Here is a 25,501-nt window from a genome sequence, read left to right as displayed (position 1 = left end):
AGGACTGTGACTGAGAACATTAAAGTGGCAATCTACAAAAGCTGAGTGGTAAAAGCTCTGTGAATAGCTCTCTCCTTGCTGAGGAAATGCTTCTTAGGATGCAGTTCCTTACTGCAGCTAAGCATAGAGAGACCAGCTTGCTTCATCTGAATCGGTATTTGTTTCACCTCATGAGAAGTCATTTTGGGGACTTAAACTGTGAGAAAACGAAATTAAAAGAATAACTAAGAACTTTGTCACTGTAGCTCCTTGTAACTTGCTGCAGGATTCCTAGTACCAGTGAGAAAGGTGTGTAAGTAAGACATGTGACAGCAGAGAGAGAAGGACGCTGAAATTTTGCCTTAGCTAGCCATTGGATTGATTTTGCTGTAGAATCAAACGTCTCAAGAACTGAGAGACAGGAAAATACGTAACTTGAGAGTTTGAGATTTTTATTAGGTTTTTTTTTTTTCAGTTTCAATACTTTGATCTAATTTGAGCCTCAGGTTAGCTAGAAGATGTATGACCAGAAACAGGCTGCATGTATTTGTGCCTGAATCTCAAAACTGTGTGTGCACTGGGATTTATCTGTAGAGCCAAAACCTTCCTTGATTGTAGAGGACAGCATTACAGCTGAACTGAACTGTTCTTTTAGTTAAACAAGTTTGCATGTGAGTGTTTCTGAGGATAAAGTTTATGTGGAATTGTGTCTCTTTTCAAACAAGCTTGTATTTCATTGTAAAATATTACAGCACATGTTTAACATGACTTCCCAACAGCTATGAGTCCAGCTAAAACTAGTAAAATATTTAATCTCACGCACTGTGGAGACCAGAGGAATTTTTGGATCTTGTTTGAAGAGCAAAGAATTATTTTGTGTTAGGTAAGGTAAATGAAGATAAAGTGAAACCTAGAGTATTTTTGTTGCCATGACAAGTGTGAAGGGACTGGTGGATGGGAGAGTTGCCATGATTCCCTGATTAATAGCCATCCCAACTGCAAGAAAATTTTATTTTCTTGGGTGACTGAATGCAGTCCAGTGTCCACAAATGGAACTTGTATAAACCCTGCCACTTTTTGAAATGGCTTTTTGGCTTCAGTGGTGTTACCAACAAAAGGAATTTCAGTGCTGCTTAGATGAAAAGTACTGTAAATTTTAAACTTCTATCCACTTTTGAGCAATTTTAAGTGGTATCATGTTGAAAACATTATCTAGTAACTTGCAGCCTGTGTGCTATGTCACTTCCATAAGGAAAGTTGGTGAAGGTACAGGGTGCAAACTTAAAGGCTGCAGAGCTGCTCACTGATGCTGCATCAAACATCTGCACTGTGTTTGCATAGGAGGGATTTCCAAGTGATTTCAGAATCTAAGTTGGATTTTATTTTCCTATTTGTATATTAATTTATCACCAAAAAAGGACCTGAATGTGTCTATATGTTGTCACTTCCTGCACAACTTTGCTTTCTTTTGAGGCTGCAAAATACAAACAGAACTTCACTGTACTTTGCATCTACTGATAACCTTATCTGTGTCCCATGAAATCTGGTGAGCTTGAAAAGACAGCAGCCCTGACCATTTTGTGCCTGTTTTGCGTGGGGGAATGGTAGTGCTGTGAGTACTTCTACTGATGTTGGAAGCAGAAACTCCAGTTTCTGAAGCTATATATATTTTTTTTCCTCAGCACTGCACTGCCATTCATGGTAAGGCTGGCATTGGTGCAGTTATATCAGGGATATAAAGTTTTTATAGCCCACAAGATATATTAAAAAATACCAAGGTGGTGTGGCAGCATAGGCAGGTCAGAAAGGTTGAAAGTTATAGACCAACCTGCTCAAGAAGGTATTGAGACTATAACTGGCTGTTGGGACCCACTTTTCCCTGTGTTCTTTCAGAATTAGGGTTTGGGCAGCCAGTGGTGATAACCTGCCTCAAGCTCAGGCCAGCTGGGGTGTGACTTCTGTAAATAGCGGTCATGGTGTTCTTGTGACAGGAGCTGCTGGGCTGTGTCTGCTTTGTTTCCATGAGCTGATAACCGCCTCCATCCCTTCCTTGCCTTCCCCTGTGAAAGGACAGCCTTAAATAATGTCATGTGTAGTATTTTATTCAATTAATCTGTTTGTTTTACTAGAGACGAAACATAAATGAAGACAGAAAAAGGTGTTTTGCAACAGTAGCAAGCCCCCACTGACTTCTGCTTTCAGTTAGGAAGCACCTCCTACTGTCTGCTGGTTATAACATTCCATATTTGACATCTACTTTTTAACTCTGTATGTATTGATCACTGCTTTTGTAGGTATTCTTTATGCAGAAACAATGACAGCAGGACTTGAATTTCTATAGCAATAACTTTTCCTTGTGTTGTGTTTTCCCATGTATTTATCTTTCCTTCCTGCCTGCATTTCCATAGAAGAAAGAGGTGATGGTGATGATACAATCTTTTCTTTTACAGAAAAAACCTGAAATCATTTTTTGTGAGACACAAGATGTTGCAGTGGACAAGTTCGTATGTTTTTCCAGACTTCCCTTATGACATCAAATGCATATTAGCAGAAAAAAAATGCCCTGATCACAGTACGAGAATAAGAATTATTGAATTTTTACAAGCAGACATGACAAAATACCTGGAAGGATCACTGTAAGTAAACACCATTAAATTTATTTGGGGGCATTACCTGTTGTCTGCAGACATAAATTTTCAAATGGATGTAAAACTATTCTCTAATATATTTGCTTAAATAAAAGAGGCTAAGGGCCTGACACCTACTGAAAGATTTCATGTAAACCTTTAAGCTGTGCCCTTTGTTATTTGGAGGGCAATTGATTGCCTGAGAAATAGTCAGAAATAATTTAATCTAGATCAGTATAGACTCCAGTGTTTAATGCTGTCTAGAAAACCAAGTATTTCTTTTCTATGTCCATCTTATTTGCACAGGTATCCGAACAGTCAGCAGTATAACATTGTTGTCAACGCTCTGCTCCAGGCATACCCATTCCTTGATGAAGATGGGAATGGCTTTGTAAGTATTGTAGGCTTTTCCCACATAATCAATCACAGGAAAATAGTCTAGTTCAGAGGAAATCAATATCAATGTCTTATATGCTGGCTCTATTCAGAGCACACACACTTGGCTGTGTTTGGCAAATCACATTTTTATTTCATTATGTCAATTAAAGATTAATGCAGGTATAGCCGTATCTCAAAGCTACTATGAGACCATGCAGACCTGTCTGTAAATGAAACCCCTTGTTGCTTGTTGGGTATATTTTCTTTCTGGGCTGATTTCTGTCTAGGGATAAAATTAAATCTGATTTTTTGTTCTATTTTTAAAAACAAAGAAGCTAGCTCTTAGAAAATTGTCTGTGTGAGGACTAACATGTGACCAATGCTCTTGTAATGTATTATGATTGTGTGTTAGATATGAAATTACAATATGCAGTAATACTAGTGGTTTAAGGAATCTAGGTCTAATTTAAAAAAAAACTTTTAAAAATAAATTTTGGAATATCATTGGGGAAATAGCAGAAAGCAGTGGAAGAAGATGATTTAAATTTGAACTACATTTTTTTCGCTTGTGATCTTGGATGTCTGTCTGTGGTCTTGGAGGACAGTGGTCACCTTTTCACTTCACATCATTACTTTGCTATGTGATACTTTTATACCATCTTGTAAAAGCTTGTGAGCCTCAGTGGGGACTGTTAGCTTTAAACACATATAAAAATATATCTAACATCTTAGTGTAGAAAGCAAAATAATTTTGGGAATAAAAAAAAATTTGAGGCTTAAGGGTAACTATTCTAGTTCTCCCCTGAGCCCAGACATTGTTGAAGGGAAGGGACTAAAGAAAACAAAAACATCTCAAAGAGAAGGGAGGGAGCAAAAGGACAAGAGAGAAACAGCCTATCCTCATTTTTAATCAGGATACCTCTCTGAATACCCCAGTGGTGGTCCTTGGGCAGGGTCCTGAGTAATGCTGTGACATCATCTGGCTCCCTATATGACAAGGAGCTGGAATGATATTCAGCTTGTTCCGAAGACAGTTTTACAGCCCTTAACTTTTAAAAACTGTTTTTAATCAGAGATTCTTAAGCTAAATTTTCAAAGGGCTGTAATTGCAGAAGTACCATAGGCTGTGTGAAACTACTTATAACTCTGTTCTTTGGGAAATAGCCATTACTTGCCGCATGGATGGCAGAATTTGTGCTGGCAGAAGATATGTCAGAGATTTCAGAGTGGTTGTTCTTTATCTTTTGATCTTTCCCCCCATTCTTACTAGAAAACGTTCTGGCAATAACTGCAATATGTAAACAGGAAGTTGGAATGAGCAATTTGCAATATTGCTAGTCTACCGCTTTCTGAGCCAGCCCCTCTCCATTGCCTGTGTTGAGAGAGGAAAAACTGCAAAAAAGGTGCATGCCTGCATTCTTAAGTTTGGAGGAGAGTGTGAGAACAAATTAGTATTTTTTATTTGGCCTACTGTTAGACATTCTGTTCTTCCTTCTTGATCATAAACACTTGATCATAAACACATAAATACATATTTTTTCTTGATCTGAGACAGTTGTGTGTTACAACAGTGACAGCTTAAACAAACCCTACAATATATGCATAACTACTTACCACAAGACCTGCAGTAAAATTGAATTGAATATATCTTTAAGAAGCAAATTAACAGTAAAAAAAATTGACAACAAAAAATCTTTCTTTTTTTTCCTTGGAAGGATCTTCAGCAATTAAAAAAAGCAAAATTTTTGTAGACTTTTCTTTTAAAACTGCTCCAGCTATTAAGGGACTATAATTGTTGCCTGCTGTTTCTGATAATAGTATGAAAATGTAAGATGTAAAATATTGATTACTGAGAGGTTTTGAATATCTTTAAGTTGTTTATCTATAATAATTGAACAGTTGTTATTGTTACAGTTTTTAAAATAGTACATTGAAAACATTTAAGAAATCGACCATCAATAAAATTCAGAGGAAAAGGGTACTGATAGGTAAATGTAAAAAAGGAAAACTAGCACAAGAGTATTATTTCAAGCAAAAATGCTAGTTACATTTTTGTTAAGTAGCATTTATATATAAACTTCCAGGGAAGCAGTTCATATAATGTGGTTTTGGTGTCAGCTTTGGGCGGGGATGAATAACCACCTCCTTTTTGTGTCTTGTAAGGCTGGAGAATGGGAGACACCAAACATGGCAATTCAGCTGGGCTGGCCTCTGAGAATAATGGTTTCCAGTAATGGTAGTGCAATAAAGTTATTGGGGACTATTTAGAATACCAAGAGCTCTGTTTTCAATTATTGGAATTATTTTTCCTACAACTTTGACAAGAAATTATAACTTGTTGCTATTATAACTTATTGGATTTAGAAACCAAAAGGGCTGACTGCAGTTTGGAGTACAAAGCTTTGTGCTCCCTCTGGTGTGCTGGAGCTCACTTCTGCTGTTGAGTGTTATCCTTTCTGCTATGTAAAATGCTCTATACCACTGTATTGTTAGTGACTTTCATTTACTGCTTGCTATGTGTTGCTGTGTTATGTCTTAGTTCCTATATTCATTTTAACTGGAAAGTTATGCTTAAAGGGAAAGCAGTTTCTCAGCCTCTGGTGTGGAGGAGAAGCCACAGCATGGGCTGGGCTCTGCAGAAGGCTGCAGTAGTTCTTAGAGATGTCCTGAGAAGGTCTACCAGTGGTGGGTGTGATTTTAAGTTTAACTCACAAGTCTTGCAGTTTAAAGCCCTTCTGCAGAAATGGAGTGTGTTGGCTGCTGGAAGGGAGCAGCAGAAACTGTTCAGTGTGCATGCCTGTGTGCCTGGGCAGGGGCAGGCAGCTGGGCTTCCTGGATGAGGAAAGGGAAAACTCATCCCATGAGGGATTTTGGGATTCCAGAACTAATATTTTCTTCTGGCCAAGCACAGAAAATCAGAATGTAAGGAACTTGATGTTATTGATGTGCATGGATGGAGAAGCTTTGAACTGTAAATGTCAGCATTTTATTGCAACATTTTTGCAGAAATGAAGTGAAATGAACCAGTGGAAAAGGGAAAGATTTTTGGCAAACATAGAGGAATAACAACAAAAACCAAACATAAGAGCACCTAAATTACCACCAGAATTGTCACGACAAGAAAAAAAGTTACTTGCAAAACTTTGAATATTCCTTTTTTTTACACCTCCAAATTATTTTAAACAAATAATTTAAACAATTTGTGTGTTATGTAGAACTATAGTCTAATATTTTCAATCTCATACTGTTGCAATGAGAGGTCATTAAAAGTTTGTGGTTTCAAGATTTATTAGTGGATTATTCACAATTCTGTTTTCTTGGTTAAAACTTTTTCCATTTAATTTTGCAGTGTGAAAAATATGCTTCTGTGGCATCAGTCCTTTTTCAAAAGATATCTAATTCAATATAGTCAGGACAATGATAATGACCCTAAATAAATTAATTTACGAATAAAGTAATGAATAAGCCACTTTTGTACTATGAATTTTGAAAGAATGTTATTTATGAAGTCAGTCTAGAAGCAGGGATTAAGAATTATCTAACATTCTAAATAATGATTTAGAAAAAAAAATTCTACTAATAGTAAAACTTATTTAAGAAGTGGGGTACCTGAAATGAAATGAATTCCAAGATTAACTTTTTATAAGTGCTTTAAAGTGACTGCATAAGGAAATTTTCCCATGGCATTTCCTTCTACTTACAGAACAATGCTATCCTAAACTAACATATGACATTAAAAAAAAAAATCTTCATTTAATCATGGAATCGTTCATTAGATTTGTGATGAATATTGTAACCAGTACAGCGTTTGTAAGTTACAGACAAATAGCTTGTATAGAAAAAGTGAAGGTCATAAACACAGCAGTCAAAAGCAAATTGGCCTGACACTGTTTCTTGACAACTTGCAAGATGTTCTACCTGTCTATGCTTGTCCATTTTACAGGGCTTAAACCTAACAATTTGGAAAGAATAATTTCCCTTATTCCATTTCATTTCAGCCAACCTTTTGAAAATCGTATGGTGTCAAGAAAACATGACACGAGGAAGGGAGAGACAGGGCTCTCTGCTCCACACCACTTGCCTTTTTGGGTAGGCTTTGCATAAGCAGCTCCCTTGAGCTTGTGGCTGCCTGTGAGTGGTGCCTGTGAAACCCAGGATGGTGGTGTTGGCATGACTGATTTATGTAACTGCTGCACGCAAAGTGATTATTTGCTAGTAAATGACTGATTTTAATCTGTGTGTAATCCTTTCTCTCCTATGTCAGATAGAGACAGGCTAATCCTCCTTCTCTTTCACCAGGAAGGTAAACCTTCCCAGGGTGGTGTTTGGGAGAAGCTGGGGAGAGCAGGAAAACTATAAGAAAATAAAATTGTTGGTTCAAAAATGGTAACAGAAGCATCCTTTTTAGAGCATGCATTACCCACAAGGAAAATCACATAAATGTATGTGTCTGCAGTCTCATTCTGGAAACAGTATGCGAGAGGGGACTTGCCTAAGTTCATGACAATCCTATTACAGAAATAGATTTAATTAAAATTCTTAATATGTTGGGGGGATTGGAGAATGAAACAGCTGAAAGTTTTGAACTTTGTGGGATATTTAAAGCCTTGAATAGGTGTCAGCATATTCTTTAACGTGAAAGAATAAGCAAAAATATCTTCTAGGCAAACAAAGATTTTGAAAAGAAAGAAACAGTGTGAAGTTCAACTGCAGGGATGCTGAAATTGTCAGCTGCTAATATATTCTGCGGTGAACATGTTTTAAAATATAATAACATCTGTTAAACACTTCAAAGAAGCATTAAACTAAGGGTTTTGTTTGCTTTTCTTAGCAGCCTTAAAATAGCAAGTTAGGCACAAATTTTGCTAAGCATATAATGCTAATGCATAAGGCCAGAACTATAAATGTATTTAGGGACTTTAATGGTTCAGGTGAACAACAAGTGGGATTTTCAATGCATGTAGTCACCTTACTGCTTCTGAAAATGGTGCTGAGGTGTAATACTCATCTTGAGGCAGTGACTATGCCTTGTGAGAAGACTGGGTGAGTAGTTGTACTCTATTTTTAATCATTATCTTTAGGTTAGTGCTGTTGTAACTTCTGTTCTGACAGAACCCTGGGCCTGAAGTTTGCATACTAGAAATGCAGATGGACTTGCTTGCTTTCCAGTTCTTGGGTGTTCAACTGTGAGTGTGAAAAGATAGTTTGGTAAGGGCACATAGGTGGGTGGCAGAGAGTGTCCCCCTGGGAAGGGCACTCCAGCCCTGGTAGGCCCAGGGCTGCTCAAAATGAGCTGAAGTAGAGACCACAGGGATTGTAGTCTCATAGCTCTTCCATTCTCCATTTATAGAGGTCTTGCTTTTAGGATTGAGGGCCTGTAGGTCAGCTAGAACCTGGGGAGTGGGAACAATAGGCTTGGCAGGAGAAATGCAAGGTCACACTGCCTTCACCACCATCTCCTGAGAAACCCTCTCATCTGTATCCTGTGAGTGAGCAAGGCAAGCATGTCTGACTCATTACAAAGAGAGATACTGTACTGCTTAGTCTACTTCTACTGAAATCTGGTTTACAGCTAGTTAACCTTTCATATCATGTGACCTTGACTAATAAATGACACCATTTTGGTAAGAAATTTAGGGTACTCATTCTTCTGTTTATATAGTGTTTTAGCATGTCAGTGGGTACAGGCTTGAGTATAATATTAAGTGAGCGTAATATTGGAGTCAGTTTTTGAAAATGAAGTAACAGATATTTGAATCTCTCCACATCATTTCATTTGCAGTCACTTTTCTGACTGATTTTTTCCCTCTGACTCTTGAATACTCCCCAGTAATTGGAATATGCAAGTGATTTTGAGTAATGACAAAAAAACTGCAGATTGTTCAAAATTGCAGGTTGTGCCTGCAGATGTGTTGAAGAGTCTTTCCTTAGAAATTGCTTCCCAGGGTGTCAGTGGCACAGCATGGCTAGCTCCTGCCATGGACATCCAGCTTTGGGCCACACGCAAATGACCATTGGTCCTAAAGGACGCATGAGGAAGTTGCTGTCCATACAACTTTCAGGAGTGACTTTTCAATAACTGAATAAAGGAATACGCAAGGGTGACAGAAGCGTTGGGGCTGCTTAAACTCTGCCTTTGACTGCCAAAGAATGATGAATGGCTGCATTAATCAGGACCTGCATCTGCTTGCACTGCAGAAATGCCTTTAAGTTGCACATTACATGCCTTGAGATGTCTTACAAATGCTAGGACCTACTTAAATTATTCTCTTAATTCAGCAGTTCAGTTTAAAAATCTACTTGATCCAGTATATATACTTGATCTACTTGAATCCTGTAGGCTCCAAGCAAAAGGTAGTGCCACACTGTGTCTTTCCCACTCCCTTCTCTTAGATACAATAATCATAAAAGTGCAACCAGATACTGCCAGAGGCAAAGGAAAAATAATACACTAAACTAAAAAAATCTCCCAAAACAAATCACCAAACTCCCCCGCCCTCAAACCCCACAGCAGTTTCTATTGTATCTGTGAGCTGATCTGCTTCACTGTGTAGTTTCACAACCCAATGTCATGAATGGAGCATAAAGTAAGAGCTGAGGAAGGGACAACAGTGCAGTTTCACTGGTAGCCTAGGGTAGATGTAACCCTTAGATTCAATTACTGTTATCCTCAGCAAGCCACAGCAGTGCCATTAGCCCAGCTGTTGGTTGCTGTAGAGCCATTTACCACAGGTGCTTTTGTTTCCTTCCATCCTGAAGCCAGTGGTGGTGGTGCCCTATGAGCCTTTTTCTGCTTAATGGCAAACACTTTTTTGTAGAGTTGGTTAAAAAAAAAAACTGTCCTGCTCTAGGCTGGGGCAAATTCTTGACAGATGCTCGTAATGACTATGTTTTCCCCCCACCACAGATGCTGTGGAAACGGGCCCTTAAAGATCGTTTCAAATACGTGCGGAGACCCATTGAAGATGACGAGCAAGTCCTGAGGAACAAATGCAAATTTGGCCACAGGAGAGGACAGAGCAGAAAATCTTCTTTTGCTGAAAATACTCTTGATGATGTCCAGGGGCAGGTAGAGGTAAGAGTTTTGGTGCTTGACTGAGTTCAGTCTTTCAGCTCCTCTGTTGACAATAAGGCCACCAGCCAGTAAAGGGGAGAACTGATCTCATCCCATTTAAATTCATCTCGTATAGAGCTTGTCATATTGCTAGATCCTTGACTTTTTTAGGTATCAATAGCAGAGCTAAACCTGATACTGGATGCCTTGCAAAAGTGCAAAGAAGTATTTGAGCTAGTAGCAAAAATCCTACTGTCACATCTGTTATATAAAATCTGTTTGTGTAGATGTGTGATATACATAGGCATGTTTACAAATCTATGCATGCAGTTGCTGTGTATTCCTTTAGATGGAGAATTCAGAGAGTTATCACTGTCCAGTAAGTGTCTGAAGCATATTAATTAATTTATACACTTTCATAAATTCATTAAGGTTCCAGGTTTGCCAATACTGCCCACACTTATTTGTGCTGCAATTAAAACATGGTAAAATTTAAACAATTGTACAAATGTAATAAAGAAGATACATAAGTAGATATTTATCTTTAGCTTATCCATGTTCATCCTGCTTTTTACTAGACCCTGTATTTAGAGAACAAGTGTGGTTTATTGGACGCATTTCTGCAGGTATTGCCCTTGTGATTGAAAGTGGCTTTAGTTTCCTATACAAAATGCAAATACATGTTTGCATTGGTTTTTAGAAATGTCAGTATTTTCTGTTTATTCCCTTTGGATTAATATGTTCAGGAATAAACACACCCCTTCTTGCCTGCTTTAGTTGAAGGTTTTGCAGCATGTGTGAATTAAGAAACCTCTGACTTCGGTACAAAACAATAAACAGTCTCACACCCAGTAAAGGAGAAATTACAAGCTCCTGGTTTTGTGTGCATGTTAAGAGTTAACCATCCTTTATCTGCTAAAGCTTGGAAAGGGCACATGTGGATCTTTTCTGTCTTATGAGCTCATTGAGAAGGGCTTTGGAGTGATCCTGTAGGGAGTGCATGCTAAACTTGCTTTATCTCTAGAGAGGGTGTAACTGCACTGTGCTGTGCTTCTGCAGACCAGGAATCACCACTGTCTAACTGCATTGCCCGAGGCCATCACTGGTCACCCTTGTTTGCTTTAGAAATTAAAGACAAATATTGCATCTCCTCTAAAGGCCTAGGCCTTTTTTGCTAGCCTGAATGTTGTAAGAAAATTAAGGGTTAAACTTAAAGGTGGTGAGAGGATGTTGAATATCCCTAAACAACTTTCCTTTCTTTCTCTATCTCATTTTCCCTGGACATATATACATAAATAAAAAACCAATATAAATGCAAGAATCAACACTTGTGAGCCCTATTAAGGATTAAGAATGTATTCCATAATTTTGAGGGCATCAAAAGTCAGTTTTAAATGTGTTTCTACAATGAAAGTAGCAATGTATGACTATGAGATCCTAAATTATGTCACTATATATCTGCAAAATGGAACAAAATGTTTAATATTTTTAACAAAAGCAGTGGAGATTTTCATTCTATACATTTAGGAGCACACATAAAGGCACTTTCCTGCCAATCCTTTGCACTGATTATGAAAAATATAAACTGTTGAAGTGTCTTAGTCTCAAAACACAAATATTTTATCTAGAAGCCAATACCACAGGCAAACCCAAATTATATTCAAATTATTGTTAGCCAGATCCCCTTGTCTTCATCCCTTTTCCAAGACTGGAAGAATGAATCAGCCTTGTGTGAACTAGAAGCCAGCACATCAAAATTAATTCAGATAAAATGGGAGAAAATGAATTCCAGGTTAAGGAGACCTTTGGAGAATAGTTAGTGAAGGATTCTTCGTCCCTTTGGGCCACCACACTCTCTTTTAGCTAGGCAGAGTAGGACATTTAGGGCATTATGGGTCAAATCCGACTGGCAGGGCTATGCAGATGAGGGAGCACATCTGTTCCCAGCAGATGACCTACTTACCACTCACACGGCTGACTTTATATCCAGCTTTAGTTTCTGAGCAGTCATAAGCTGTCAGCCTGTCATGTGTGCTTTGTGTCAGTATAGTCTTGGATTGTAAATGGCATGAAACTGATGAAAAGATATTGATAGGAAATGTCTCACTGTTATACTTGGCATTTGTGTTTATATGAGAAGAGTAATAAAGTTATTACTACTAATAAAACCCTTAAGAAGTCTTTTTACTTCCTCATGTGAAAATCCAGCTGCTTGCAAGGACAATCTTCCTGTGATGTTTTGAGCCAGATGATGTCTGCCCCTTGGGCAGCCCAAGCCCCTTTACCTTGCAACCAGGCATTCTTCTTTCAAAAGCAGCTCGACCATACTCGGCAGGGTACACTCCCATGCAGGGCATTGCTTGCAGGAGCAGCATCTGTCTTTCTCCTCCAGTTTCTTTAAAACATCTGCTAATGTATTCCTCGTTACCGAGCATTATATTCAAACAAGATTGAAGAGTAGCTACTCTTTTTTTCTAGTGACTAGCATCATGTGAAAAGTCTTGAGCAAGTGCAGGGCAGTAGGATGATGGTAAGTAAGCACATAAACCCATGCTAGAGGTGTCTGTCACTAAAGGAGATTTTTATTTAAATGATGCTCCCTACAAATATCCATCAGGTTGCACTGCCAGGGAAAGAAGCTTGGACTGTGCCTGACAGACATTAATTTGAGCCTCTGTGTCAGAGGGATACTCAGAGTTTTATCAGGAAAGCCTCCATAAACAACAAATTTTATGGCTGTGGTGTGAGAATCCTTCTAAGTCATTTTCCACAGTCAGGCAAATATCTGGGAGCTGCAGTAATCCAGGAGAGAGTGTTTTGTAATGATAATGACCTTCATCTGCTGCATATGGAAGGTACTTTCCATGACAAGGATGTTCACACTGTTAAAATACATAAGAAAAGCAAGCCAGTCTCCCCTCTGCAGCAAGGGTGAGATTACTGCTAAACCAGCTATTCAGTGGCTTGTTCTGACTGGTCTCATTAATTTTTTAGCATTAAGCCCCTTCCTCTGCCCTAAGGACTTGTTTGATTTATGGTCTTTCAGGCTGTGAGGGAAACCACCTCTTGCCAGTTGTAATAGGAAGGGCCCTAGACTTGGGGGAGCCAGAAAAAACAGAAAGATAGCACCTTCCTGGTCCTTGGCCAAAGGATTGTCAGAAGGCAAAAGGTGATGGAGAAGGAAATGGGGTTAGAGCGGATGATTGGCTTACATACCTTGAGGGCTTATGGCTCAAACACTATTTTAGTTTTCCCAGGGGTAGTGACCAAAGAGCAAATTCTCCCTTTCAGACTTTTCAGTTTGGAAATCTTGCCAGTCTCAAGTGGTGCTGCTCATGGAATGTGTGACTTCACAATGAACTCAGCTAGCTGAATACAGAAATGAGAAAGCCCCCAGATCTCCTGCATGGCTTAATCTGCCAATTCAGAAAGGTGTGTGTTTCCCATAGGTCCAGTATCATATTCCGTGACTCCCAGAGGCTTCTGGGATACCCTTATGATATCTCAAATGCCACTAAATGGCTGTATCTATGCAGCTGGATTAAGCTCCTTCAATCCATCCCCGACATTAAATAAGAAAATATCTCAGCAAAGGGACTACCCAAGGGTATCTTAAGCTTCCTAAAATGTAAGGGAATATAACAGGTAGAAAACTGCACATAGTTCTTAATAGTAAACAAAAATGGAGAGAGAGTACAACCCCTCTTCTAAAGCCTCTGATGTCTTACATCTTATGACAGCCTGTTTGTGAGGTCATCAGGGTTTCTCTGAAGCTGTCACACAAATAAATTTGGAGTTAGGTGTGAAAAGAAAAAATAGGCTCTGACAAGATGTCAGCTAAGATAGCGGTAGGTGTTTGCAGATAAATGGGAGTATTTGCCACACCCAGCAGAGCCAGGAATAACAAAATGAAAACAATTTATAAAGGGGGCACCAGCACACCATCTTCTTTTTGTGTCAGTGGGATAGAGACAAGAAATGCTTTGATGAGAACTTTGACTGGGAGAAGCAGAAGGATTCTGCAGAAACTTTAACTCACAAAGTTGGACATCTATTGATATTCCTGTACAGGGAAGATTAGCAGGAATTTTGAAACTGGTGAATGTGCAAATTCTGTGCCAAGAGGACTGAATGAAAAGCAGAGAAGACCCCTGGCCCAGGAGGAGCACCGTTTATGCTTGCTTTGGTGGTATCATGCAGTACAAGAATGGTGAAATTTACCCTGTTGGTTTTATCTGGAAACTGTCTTTTCTGATTAAAGGAGGAATCAGGACTGAGTGAAGTCTACCTTGAGATGGAGTCTCTTTAATCTCAGATTAGGTAAATTAGGCAAGGTAGACATTTCCTAGGGATATGTCTTTCTTTGAGGTGATAACTAATATCATGTTTGTCAATGATCTTATGCCACTGCAGGAGTCAGAAACTTGAAACAAGATTTCAAGGGCTCTAGAAAGAATAGGATTTGGAAAATGATGGCTGGAGAAAAAGGGAGGAATGAGAAAAATAAGGCAACAGCAAGGGGAAAAGAGCTAAATGTCTGTAAAATTCTCAGAGGATGAACAGCTTGTGTAAGAGATGCTGAAATTCTCTTGCCTCAATCTTATGGCACTATCAGCAGGTACAGCATTAGGTACCATCGATACTGAGAATGCCATACTCAAATGAAACAGGGGTGATAGCACCTAAGATTAATGGTCTCCAAATTAAGCATTTGAATGTTTTGCACAGCCAGAATGTGAGAATGCATATATAAATGATCATTCAATGGCTGTACTGAAGTGTTGTAATGTGATCTTTCCACTAAAACTTTGATGTGCATCCATGAAACTTTGAGCATGTGGTGTTGCTTAGTTAATATTTTAAAATGCTTTTAAGTTAAAACAAAAGCTTTAAACACAAATCCCTGGCATACATCTTGCACTTCACCTTCTTATTTGTGTCAGGCAGTATCTTCATTGATTTGTGAGTTAAATTGTCAAGCACAGGTTGTCCCTTGGTAGAGGAAAACAGATTTCTGTCATTTTGCTTATGCAGCTTACAAAACAAGAAAGCAGTTGCTGTGGTCAGAAATAGGCTGGCTTACTTTGAAAGTTTTTGGTTAGGACTGGCAAGTAAATCTAGTTCTGAAGTTGCCTGCCTGGCTCAAAAGAGCAATTATGTGTAATTAAAGCAAAGCCTGCCTTAATTAAACATCTCATTGAAGTACAAGTCAGTGTGGATCCTGCTGATGGTTACAGACTCATTTTGCTTGAAAGCAGCCTGTCCATGCTGTTTCACCTGTCTTTGTGTGCAGTGTTTGCATGTCAGAGGTGGGGCATGGTTTTGATGTCTTCTCAATTCTCTTCCACCATCCAGGATGAGAAGATGGGCTTGAGCGGTGCGCAGTTTACAGCCTGCCTTTTTAGATTCAACCTTGTTCCAGATCATTCTGCAGTGTTTGGGGGTTTTTTTGAGCAGACCTTCACTTTCTCTCATTGCCTGTTTTGATTACTCCTTCTGATATAAAATGGCCCAATGTTCATCATAGTAAATGTCACTCCAATGACCCTGATTGTCACCACAGGAAAAAAGGGCTGTCCCTCACAACAGTGGTAGCAAGAAGCTGTTCTATACACTGTGCTTTTATGATGCCTTGTGTCTGTATGAGTTTCAGAATAGCAAGACCCACGTTTCAGTATTCAAATATCAAGACATGGAGATTATGCTCGCTTAAGTAACTGTGAAAGCTGCTTCTCACCCTGAAGTTATAAAAGCTAATTAATGGAAAAGATTATTCCAAACAAGAGTCCTAACTACTGTCAGGCTTTCTTGTGTGAGTACCTTGAGCGCTGATGCTAACTAATGCAGGTAGACCCAGCAATCAAGAAGTGTTAGCAGCATCAATGCTCTTAGCAATAACATGACTTGGAATATGCATTGGCATCTAGCAAGGAAAATTCGAAATGTGTTTTTCAAAGGGTATATTATTAGCAGCTTCTGGGAGCTGACAAGAGCAATAATAATGAAAGACAGAGGCTGTACCAGCACTACTACCCATCAGCATCCCAGTCCTAATGTATGGTGTAAAAGGACTTCCCATTCAGTGCTGATGCCACTGAACCTGTCTGCCACTGAGCAGGAGATGGTTCTCATTACCATCACATGTTTTTTACAATGCTTTCCAACAAACAGATTAATCTCCATCCAAATGAGTTGCCTCAAAGAAATATTCCCAGAGCATCCCAGGTGAGGAACCTGGATCACTGATTGGCAGTGAGCAGACTGACAGCATGCAGTAATGGTCTCATATATACCTCTTTAACGCCGCTGCTCCTATTTGAATTCTCTCTCTCAGACTGAGGAGCCAGTAGGTCCTGTTGACATTAATCAAAAAAGACATCTCTGTCCTTGGCAACAATGAGGCCACATTTACCATTCAGGAATTGGTCTAAACCCATGTAAAGAGCAAAGAGTTGTCTGCTGTCCACACCAGAGGTGCTTTCATCACTCTTTGATTAGGCGGTCATGTTTGGCGTTAACATTCATGTCCTTTAGGATTTATGATGCTGGCTTTCAACAACAACTGAAAGCTTAGACCTTGGAGATCACATCATGCATAAGAATTGCTCCCTCCCTCCTCACAAACTGATGTAGCAGTTTCACCACTGCCTTGGCTGTGACACTGTTTCATAACAGTGCCCTGCTAGCTGGAGCTTTTTTACACGAAGGTGCTAATACAATCTTGTATCTTGGGAAGAATCAAGATCCATCAAAAGGACATTTAGGAATCAGGCCTTTATTTAGAAATTTGCTTCCAATCAAATCACTATCCTCTTGCTTCAGGAGATGGGAGGATTTAGGAATTTGGAGTCTAGTCATTTTTTGTTTGTATGTTTTCTTGTTTTAATGTGAGCTTAACACAATCTGCTTGTATATGGTTCCAGGTGGAACCATGAATAGCAGGTGGGGAGTCACAGTCAAAAGGCCTCTGGAGTGTATGCAAAGAACCTTACAACCTGTGTGCCTCCCAGTCTTGGTGTCATCAGTCACAGATACCTGAGATGCCAAAAATTCAAGAGTGTTTGTGGGCATGGGCACTAAAGGATGGGCTCCTTACTGCTGTCACCCTTTGAGTGTGAATCCAACAGAATGAGTACCTCTGCTTACTCTGCTTACCTCATTAACTTACTTTCCACATCCTTTTGCCTTTTTCTTTGTTCAGCTGCACTTCTCCTGAGCTTGTGATGGTAAGACAGTTTCTTACTTAAAGACACTGAGATAAATTCTTGTTTGCTCCAGAAATATTTTTTAAATGAAAATGTTACTGTTTAAAAAGAAAGTTGAAAAACACCTTTACATTATAAACTAAGCATGCAACTGAAATGGTTGTTACTGGGGACACAACTGAAAATCTGGCCAGAGGGGTCAGGTGACCTCAAGAGGTAAAGATTCCTCATTTAATGAGGCTACATTTTAGTTCTGTCTGGTATACATGCTGAACTATTAGCTGTGGCTTCTTCAGACATTGAGACAAGAAATCCCAGCTTTGGTCTAGATAGGATTGGTTTTGCACATTATCAAAATTTGAGCACATTATCAAAATTTGACCTTATGTCAAATTTTACTGGAATATTGCTGTGCTGGTAACTGTCTTTCTCGCTGTGATGGTTGAAGTGGAGTGGATCTAGAGTCCTCCCTAAATAAGGAATTGGTGGGTTGATAGGCCAGTTCAGTAACCAGCTTCCCAAACCCAGATTCCTCCTGCAATGTTAGTTAGCTATAAAATATTTTAAATGACCTTGGAATTATTCTGCCATCAAACAGGCATCCCACTGAGATAACTTATTTCCACCAAAGAAAGCCATCTTTCCACTTACCTTAAAAGCCAACTTATTTACAATCAAAGAAGTTGGAAAGATTACAGATAGTGATTGCTTTAAGCAGGAGGAACACTGCAAAGCAACCAATTCTAACACTGACTTCTGTTTGTATTACTCCCAGGTAGTAGATGATTTACACTACGAAGTTTGGCCTTCCATTGCTATTTTTGCCCCCTAATAAATAGCTATGACAGCAATTCTTCCTTATACTGCTGACATATTTCTATTGGTATCTTGCCATTGCCACTGATGAAAATGTCACGTGGTCTCCTTTAGCTAATTAATATCATCAGCTAAACTAGCTCTCAAGGACAGAGCTGACCACAGGGAAAGTCCATCAAATCAAGCAGTGTTTGCCTTGACAAGGGGGCTGGAGAGAAGCTGGCGTAAAGGTCACAGCTTCTTCTTGTGTTTGTTTCTAAGCAACCCAGTCAGTCAGTCTGTGATCGCAGCACACTGGGTTGAGTTGTTTTGCTTTCTTGTCTCTGCAAGTAAGACAGTGAAGGAGACAGGCCCTCGGGGAATAAGCCACCATGTTCCACATCAGCTGGCTGAAGAAGTTCCTGCTTTATGGGCAGGAGGCCTGAAAGCAGACCCACAGGAGAAACCAGTCGTGAATGAACTGTTTGGAGTCAGAGACTTCAAGCTAGCTCTTGCACAGCATAAAAACATAAATGTAATTTTAAAAGCCCTAACAACTGCCCAAGTTTGTGTCTGTGAGAAAGCATGGATATCTTGAGACTGACAAGAATGGGTCATCGCTTGGTTCTGTGCACTGGTCACAGTGAAGCAAGGGACAGCCTGTCCAACTTAGGGCAAGTTAGCAGGTTAAGGAATAGCTGAATGGCCCAGCTGGGAATATGTGAATACTAGGATGGTATTCATAGTAGTAACCAATATAAATTACATACCAGAAATCATCAAAGGCTGATGCAGGAAGCTTGCAGAGATGACACACCAGCAGCAAAACAAAACTCTGGTGACTCTGAGTGATCTGATGGACATTTACACAGAATTCTTTTTTGTGGCTTTCTGCCTTTTCTGCACTGGTTATAAAGGCTTTCTCACCCAGGGTGAGATGCCGGAAGCCTGATGCTGCTAAGGGACAGGAGAGCTCAAGGTGCATTCCCTAGGTACAGGATGGCTGGCAGAATATAAAGTCATACCAGAAAAACCAGAGAGGTTTTGCAAGGATTCTCAGTAGGTGAGTTCAGATGATCACATTACTGGGACCATTCTTCATGGGCATTCTTCAGGGCATCTCTCTCAAGACTGGCATGTCAGTAAAGGGGACCAAATAATTCACTAAAATGAGCAGTAACACATTTCCAGGATCAAGTACTTGCATAAAATTTTTTGTGGTGTCCAAGGATAAAACAGGTAATTTTTAAATTGTGATGTACAATTTTTCTCATATTAGATAATTGGAGGCAACTAATTTGATGCCAGTTTCTAGAGTTTTAGGAGAGAGCTAGAGAATATATGGACGAAGAAATCTGTCTTCGCTGGCCAAGTTGGCAAGAACTGTAATGCAGACCCAAGAGATTAACACATTAGGAAGGAATCAACAAAGTTTTGGTAAACAGACCTAATTCTTCACAAATTCATTAGTTCTTTGAAGTATTCAATAACCCTGAGGACACAGGCATTCCAGCTGATACAGTTTACTTTAAATTCAGAAGAGATTTTAGCACATGCCTTTCAAAGGCTCTTAGAGGATATAATCTGAGGGGATAAACAGGAAGGTCCTTGAATGGATAAACAGTTAAAAGATAGAACAAACAAGGCTATGCAGAAATGGTTGGGGTTTACAGTGGAAAAGATTATGACTGCTTAGCTTAAGCAGTTCAATGTATTTCTGAATGACTTGGGAAAAGTAGACTAGTTGGCAGATTACTTTTTGTGATGCTACCAAGGATACTAAAGACAAAGATTGAAGAATTGCAGAAGGAACCCATTCCAGGGGGAAAAACAGTTCTGATAGATGGAAAATAAGGCACAAAGAGAAAACCCAGTCCTAACAACACTTATAGTGATGGGCTCTGAGCTCATTAGTACCATTCACAAATGCTATTTTTATACTAGGCCAAAGAATATCTGGCAAAATGCTAAGCAGCAGTCAAAAAACCAAAAAAACAAACCCCAAAAAAACAACAAAAAAAAAGTTGATTACACAGAATTATTTAAGAATAAAGGGCAGGAACAAAAGGCAATGCATTATTCCACTGTATGCCCCTCTGGTATCCCAGTACATCTCAACAAGTACTTTTAATTTATACTGCACCTATTTCATAAAAACTACAGTGAAATTAGAAAATTTGCAAAGACAGTAACAAGAGTAATTGAAAGTATGGACAAGCTTTCATATGTGGAATGATTGAATAGCTTAGGATGGTCTCGGCTGGAAAAGAGATGGCTAAGGACAGAATATGACATATCTGGCATGGAGATGGAGAATAGGTTTTGAATCCAGTATGATAATTAGGAAGAAGAAGTAGCAGGAGAAAAACAAATAAATGCATTTCCTCTGACAGTGTATAGTTAAACTGCCACATTTAAGGCAGGATTTTGTGGAAGGTATGATTTTATGAGAGTTGGAAAAGTGACTGGGAGAAATAATTGAAGGAGAAAAAAAAAAGTCTACTGAAGGCTGTATAACTATAAAGACTGGAGGCTATTAAATATATACTTTGGGAGTCCACAATCCCCAGTTTAGTGAACTCTTGACAAACTCACCATATATTCATCATTTACTTTTCTCCAACACCTCTCCCAGGCAGGTAGGGGAGGGTATGGTACTAACTCATCTCCCCACTTCTGCTCCTGTGCTCTGAGGAAGAGGCTAGGAATGCCTATGCAAGCTGGTCACAAACAAACACTACTGTTGTAGCACAATGAAGACTGAAATCCCCTGTTAGAAAGAGAGCAGAATGTGCTAGTACAGAACCCTAGCAAGGGCCAGGGAGTCGTGCAGGGGGCACATTAAGTATCTGTTCTGCATGCAGATCTTATTTTCCTCTGTGATGCCAATGGCTATTGGTATCTATGGATATATATACTGGGAGAGAGGCAGGTTTTTCACTGTGTACTTTGTGCAACCATTCTTGGAATATCACATGCATGACTTTAAAGAAGGATGTTAATTAAAATGGAAAGTTTAATTGCACATGCAGAGCACTGCAAAGTGGTTTGGGAGGTTGTGTATTTCACAGCTCTGTGTCGGAAATGTTCTGGGAGACATTATGAAGTGTCTCAACTCCCTCTGGCACTGACCCACAGGCTGCCCATATGTGTAGTCACAGCTACATCAGTGACAATACAGACAGGAAAAGCCAGAGGCAATGCAACCTGAGGATGGGAACTGTACCAACTGAGCATCTCTATGTCCCTCAGCTTGTTTCAGTGAGCAAATTCACTGTGCCCAATGATGGATAAGCTATACACACCCAGGCTACTCCAGCTGGTGTACTGCTTTGGCTATCCACCCCTCTTAGTAATTACTGGCTTTGGAATTACATCAGGGACAATAACAATAATTTTGAGGAAGGTTGTTAACTATCCTCACGTACAAAAATACTTTTTGAAAACACTAACAGTCAAACTGCTCAAATAATGGTTTTCAATAAGAGTTTTTTTAGTTCAGCTGGTCTCCTTGGGGGCAAAAATTCCAGCTATATAAATGTGAAAGTTAGTTGTCCTGCTTTTAGGACCTATATGGGTAAGAGGAATATACTAAAAATTCCCTTGGTGATACAGAGTTAATATTGCTAAATACTGGGTTGTCGTTAGAACTGACTACTCATTTCCAATAAACCACAATGAGACAAACCAGACACAGGAACAGGAATTTCATTAACAGCCTTAAATATGCAATTTGGGCTTGGGGGACTTGGCTGACAGGTATAGTTTTGTATGAAAACAGACCTTAGTCTAACTTAGAATACGAGGATGAGTTCAGAGAGCTGGAACTGAAACCATACCACTCTTTCTGCTGAGCTCGACTACACTCAAATGACAGAGGTCACATCAAATGACACGAACTAAAAAAGCTAAATAATCAGATAAAAAGGCTGATTTTTTACAATTCTGTCCTTGATTTCTCCATAGGAAGAATCTGCTCATCTTAAAGGCAGTGCAATGGATTTACACATTAAGTGGCTTAATCGAGAATATATGAAAACTCAGAGGAACTGGGAAGAAGTGGATAACAGAATGAATGTGACAATGGAAATACGGAGAAAGATGATCAGTGATAAGGCACCTTTAAATGATGTTCTTAGACTATTTCCTTTCTTAAGATGCCCTTATCAGGTAAGAGAACTATTTTTAATAATGACATTGAATCCTGTGTTATAGATATGATACATCTGTAGACATGTATTTCATAGGATGTTTCAACTGAAGTATCCATCAGCAATGTTCTCTTTAACTCATTGAAGCTAATCCCATTTTAAAAGGTTCATCAGTTAAATTCTGAGTTAAAGGTGCCACACATACCACCAGTGTCACTATTTGGTGTTACTTGATGTATTCCTTCCCTGCTTTGAAAAAAAATTACATCACTGTCTTGAGTTTATAATCTTATTTAACTGAGCTAGTTTTACCCTGTCTTCAAAGTGCATTGTTTACAGTTTTGGTTTTGAGGTTTGCAGTACCAAATACTTGTTTTTCTTTTAGCTTTTTAGGGAGTTCCAGCTTCTCACACACATGGATATTTATAAGAAAACAGTCAAGATTTTGGAGATTTATTCAGAAAACATTTTGTCCTTGTATGTGGTGAGGAATAATCCAGTTAACATTATGCTGCAAGAAAATCTGAAGCAGCACACAGAGGAAGACGTTCTGAAATGTCAGTACAAATCTCCTATGCTCTGAATAACAGAGTTTTGTTGCAGCTAATTGTTCTTACTTATGTAACTAAACTAGTTTCAATTGTACTGCAAACACATTTCAAAAGCGTTATGGTTTCTTTGAAAATATAGAATGATGGTGAAGCATTGAGAATAAAAGCTACTAAATTAGTAGGAAAATTAAGTCAGTCAAGTATTGAAACTTTTTTTTTTCACTGAATAAGACTGCAGGTTTGATAAAGTAAGTAATTACCTTAAAATAAGTATTGCTAGATGAGAAGAAGTATGTATTTCTAGATATGAGTGCATATTATTTTCTAAAAATACCCACAGAAAACTAATTTTCTGCTTTAGAAATAGCCCCATAAAAAAGACACAATTTCCTTTACAAGTCAAGTTTCTATGGTTATAATCTTTACCCCAGTAAAATTAAAGAAGTAGTTCCCACTAACCATTTCTCATCTCTGCAGAGACACACTGCAGGGAAAAGGGCACAGAGTGGTGCTTCTGGTGAGGTCCATGTACCCTGGCTGTGGGGGAGCAAACACCTGCTGACACTCAGCTTCTTTCAGTCTGAGAAGTCCAGGACAAAACTTTTCAAGCAGTCACTCAGATTTGCCATTCTTGCCCAGTTGCTGCTGCCTGTGTCCAAGCTGAGCTTTCTGAGAAGTCCTCCTTAGACTCAGTTTCTGTCAAACAGGCATAATGCCAGGATGTCAATCCAAGGTCACACCATATGGACACATGTGTGTCCTATAGCAGTTTCCACTTATTGCCAGGTTGTCTTTGAAAGAAGCAAGTGTAGGTTAAAATTCTGGGGATTTCCTTCGCTAAGATTAAAAACAAAAGTACTCATGATAGATTAAAATTCTTCAATGAATAGTCTAACCCAGAAAGCCTTTATGGACTTTGTTTCCATAGCTTTGGCCAAGGAAATCTATGGATATAGTAAGTAATTTCCCCTTTTCTTATACAGCATGTCCACAGAGATTTTGACTAGTGCCTTAGTAAAGTCCCAAGCCTTTTCTGCTTTTCTCTCACAAACAGCTTGACCTGGAATCTAGATTATAAATGCATAGCAAGGTAATTTCAGTAAGCATATGACACCAGAATCCTGACCTGCAAAAAAGATGTTATAGTCAATAACAGCTGAGCCAGAGGGATGGCAGGTACCAGGAGGTTCTGCAACACCAGCTGGTACCACAGCCTTCAAGGCAGAGTCCTGGAAACAGGACTCCCCGGACTTCCAGTTTACTGGGGAGAGAGGAGTTTGGGGAAGGGCAGTGAGGGCAGGAAGACTACTCAGCTCATAAACTCAACTAAAAGCAGCCTGAAGGCCAACTTACTTATTGTGAGGAAAATTGAATTGTAATATTGAGTAGCAGAGTCCCATGAATTATTTGACAGTAATATTCATTATCATAGCTGAGTTGCCTAAATATTGACTGTGGTACAAACTACTCTCCAGACTGGACTGAACAACAGCTTCACTAATGAGCTGTTAACTATTATATAGGCTGCAATCTGTTTTTCCAGGATGATACTGCAGTGCCAGAAAGTTTTCTTTTGTAATTTAGTAGAAATCCTTGCCTTTGACAGACATGAAAATGACTGCTGCATGTTTACTCCTGCCAGAGGTCTTTGGAGATGATTCCAGTCTGTTTGCTGCAGTGAATGAGGAGGTAGGAGACAGAGCACCAGCAGCCTTGGTCTCTCTTCCTTTTATCACCTGCACATCACCTGGCCTTTTGGTGGCTCAGCTTAGTTCTGGGAAGAGGTGACATTAGCCTGTCTTTTGAGTAGAAATAGTCATAGAACTTCAAAGCACTGTTATCAGCCTTACTTCATTCTCTGACCTGTTCATCATAGCAATGTTGTGGCATCATTTGAAATACCCTTTTTTCAATTTAGGTAAAGGCAGTGACACCAGTGTTGGAAGTGAAAAATCCCTTCAACGTGAATTCATGTGAGTTTGCCCTGTACATAGAAAGGGAAGAACTTGCCCAGCTGGATGACTGCACCATGGCTCTGGCAGCACTGGTGGCTGCATTCCATGTGTTTGATATCCCATGCCCAAAGAGAATCCACAGGACACTGAACTTCCTGGAGTCCCTGGTCTTTGAGGTGAGGAACCCAGCGTCCCTGCCCACCCTGGTAAATACAGCACTGGAGACACCCAAGCATCCAGTATCTGATGGTGCACCCAGCACTCCTCTCAGGAGCATTTGATATTTCGTCAAAATAAATCCCTTTGTGCCATTCTTTCTAGTGAAAGTGTATGTATATTTAAAAGCTATGTTTAGTCATGCCCTCCTTTTTTTATTGTACTGGCTACTTCTAACAAAAAATTAAAACTCAAGCAATTTCATTATTTTAAATGTAGATTTCAGAGCAGTCTAGATATAATAAAATTTTCTAGATTACTTCATGTGTTATGTATTATTTTTCAATAAGGAGCATTTGAAAAATTAATATATTTTGATTGTAAGAATTAAAAAAAATATGAGCCAACATAAGCATTTCACTGCTTTAGATGGTAATACAGTTAATGTTTTGAAATGGCACAAATTAAACATTTACTTATTACCATTACTTCATGATGTTATGATTGCTTAGAGCCTAATATGATTTTAGCAGTTTAAAATGGTGGCCTGATTTTCAATTTACAGGATGATGACTTTTTACTGTTTTCTTCTTGCATTAAACATTTTGTTTTAGCATTAATCCTGAATTTACTAAATAGGGATTCTAAGA

At 39.1% G+C, this 25,501-nt stretch overlaps 1 protein-coding gene across 10 annotated transcripts in view; it reads left to right on the top strand.

Annotated features, from left to right (window-relative positions):
- SAMD3 (sterile alpha motif domain containing 3) overlaps positions 1 to 25,193 on the top strand; it is a 39,749-nt gene extending 14,556 nt beyond the window's left edge. For 7 of the 10 annotated variants that reach the window (XM_064413149.1, XM_064413148.1, XM_064413150.1 and 4 more), the window contains 7 exons: positions 2,430 to 2,615; positions 2,913 to 2,997; positions 9,892 to 10,059; positions 22,005 to 22,208; positions 22,575 to 22,746; positions 24,347 to 24,429; positions 24,659 to 25,182. In XM_064413149.1, coding sequence (XP_064269219.1) covers positions 2,430 to 2,615; positions 2,913 to 2,997; positions 9,892 to 10,059; positions 22,005 to 22,208; positions 22,575 to 22,746; positions 24,347 to 24,429; positions 24,659 to 24,976 — 1,216 coding nt within the window. In that variant the 3' untranslated portion in view covers positions 24,977 to 25,182. Of the gene's footprint in view, positions 1 to 2,429; positions 2,616 to 2,912; positions 2,998 to 9,891; positions 10,060 to 22,004; positions 22,209 to 22,574; positions 22,747 to 24,346; positions 24,430 to 24,658 lie in introns of all 10 variants that reach the window. The other 3 variants (XM_064413156.1, XM_064413155.1, XM_064413157.1) reach the window with 2 other exon arrangements.
- The last annotated feature ends 308 nt before the right edge of the window (positions 25,194 to 25,501 follow it).

This window comes from Passer domesticus, chromosome 3 (assembly GCF_036417665.1).
Source record: "Passer domesticus isolate bPasDom1 chromosome 3, bPasDom1.hap1, whole genome shotgun sequence".
Taxonomy (NCBI): domain Eukaryota; kingdom Metazoa; phylum Chordata; class Aves; order Passeriformes; family Passeridae; genus Passer; species Passer domesticus.
The sequence above is the reverse complement of the archived record's forward strand: the minus strand, read 5'-3'. Positions and strand labels throughout refer to the sequence as shown.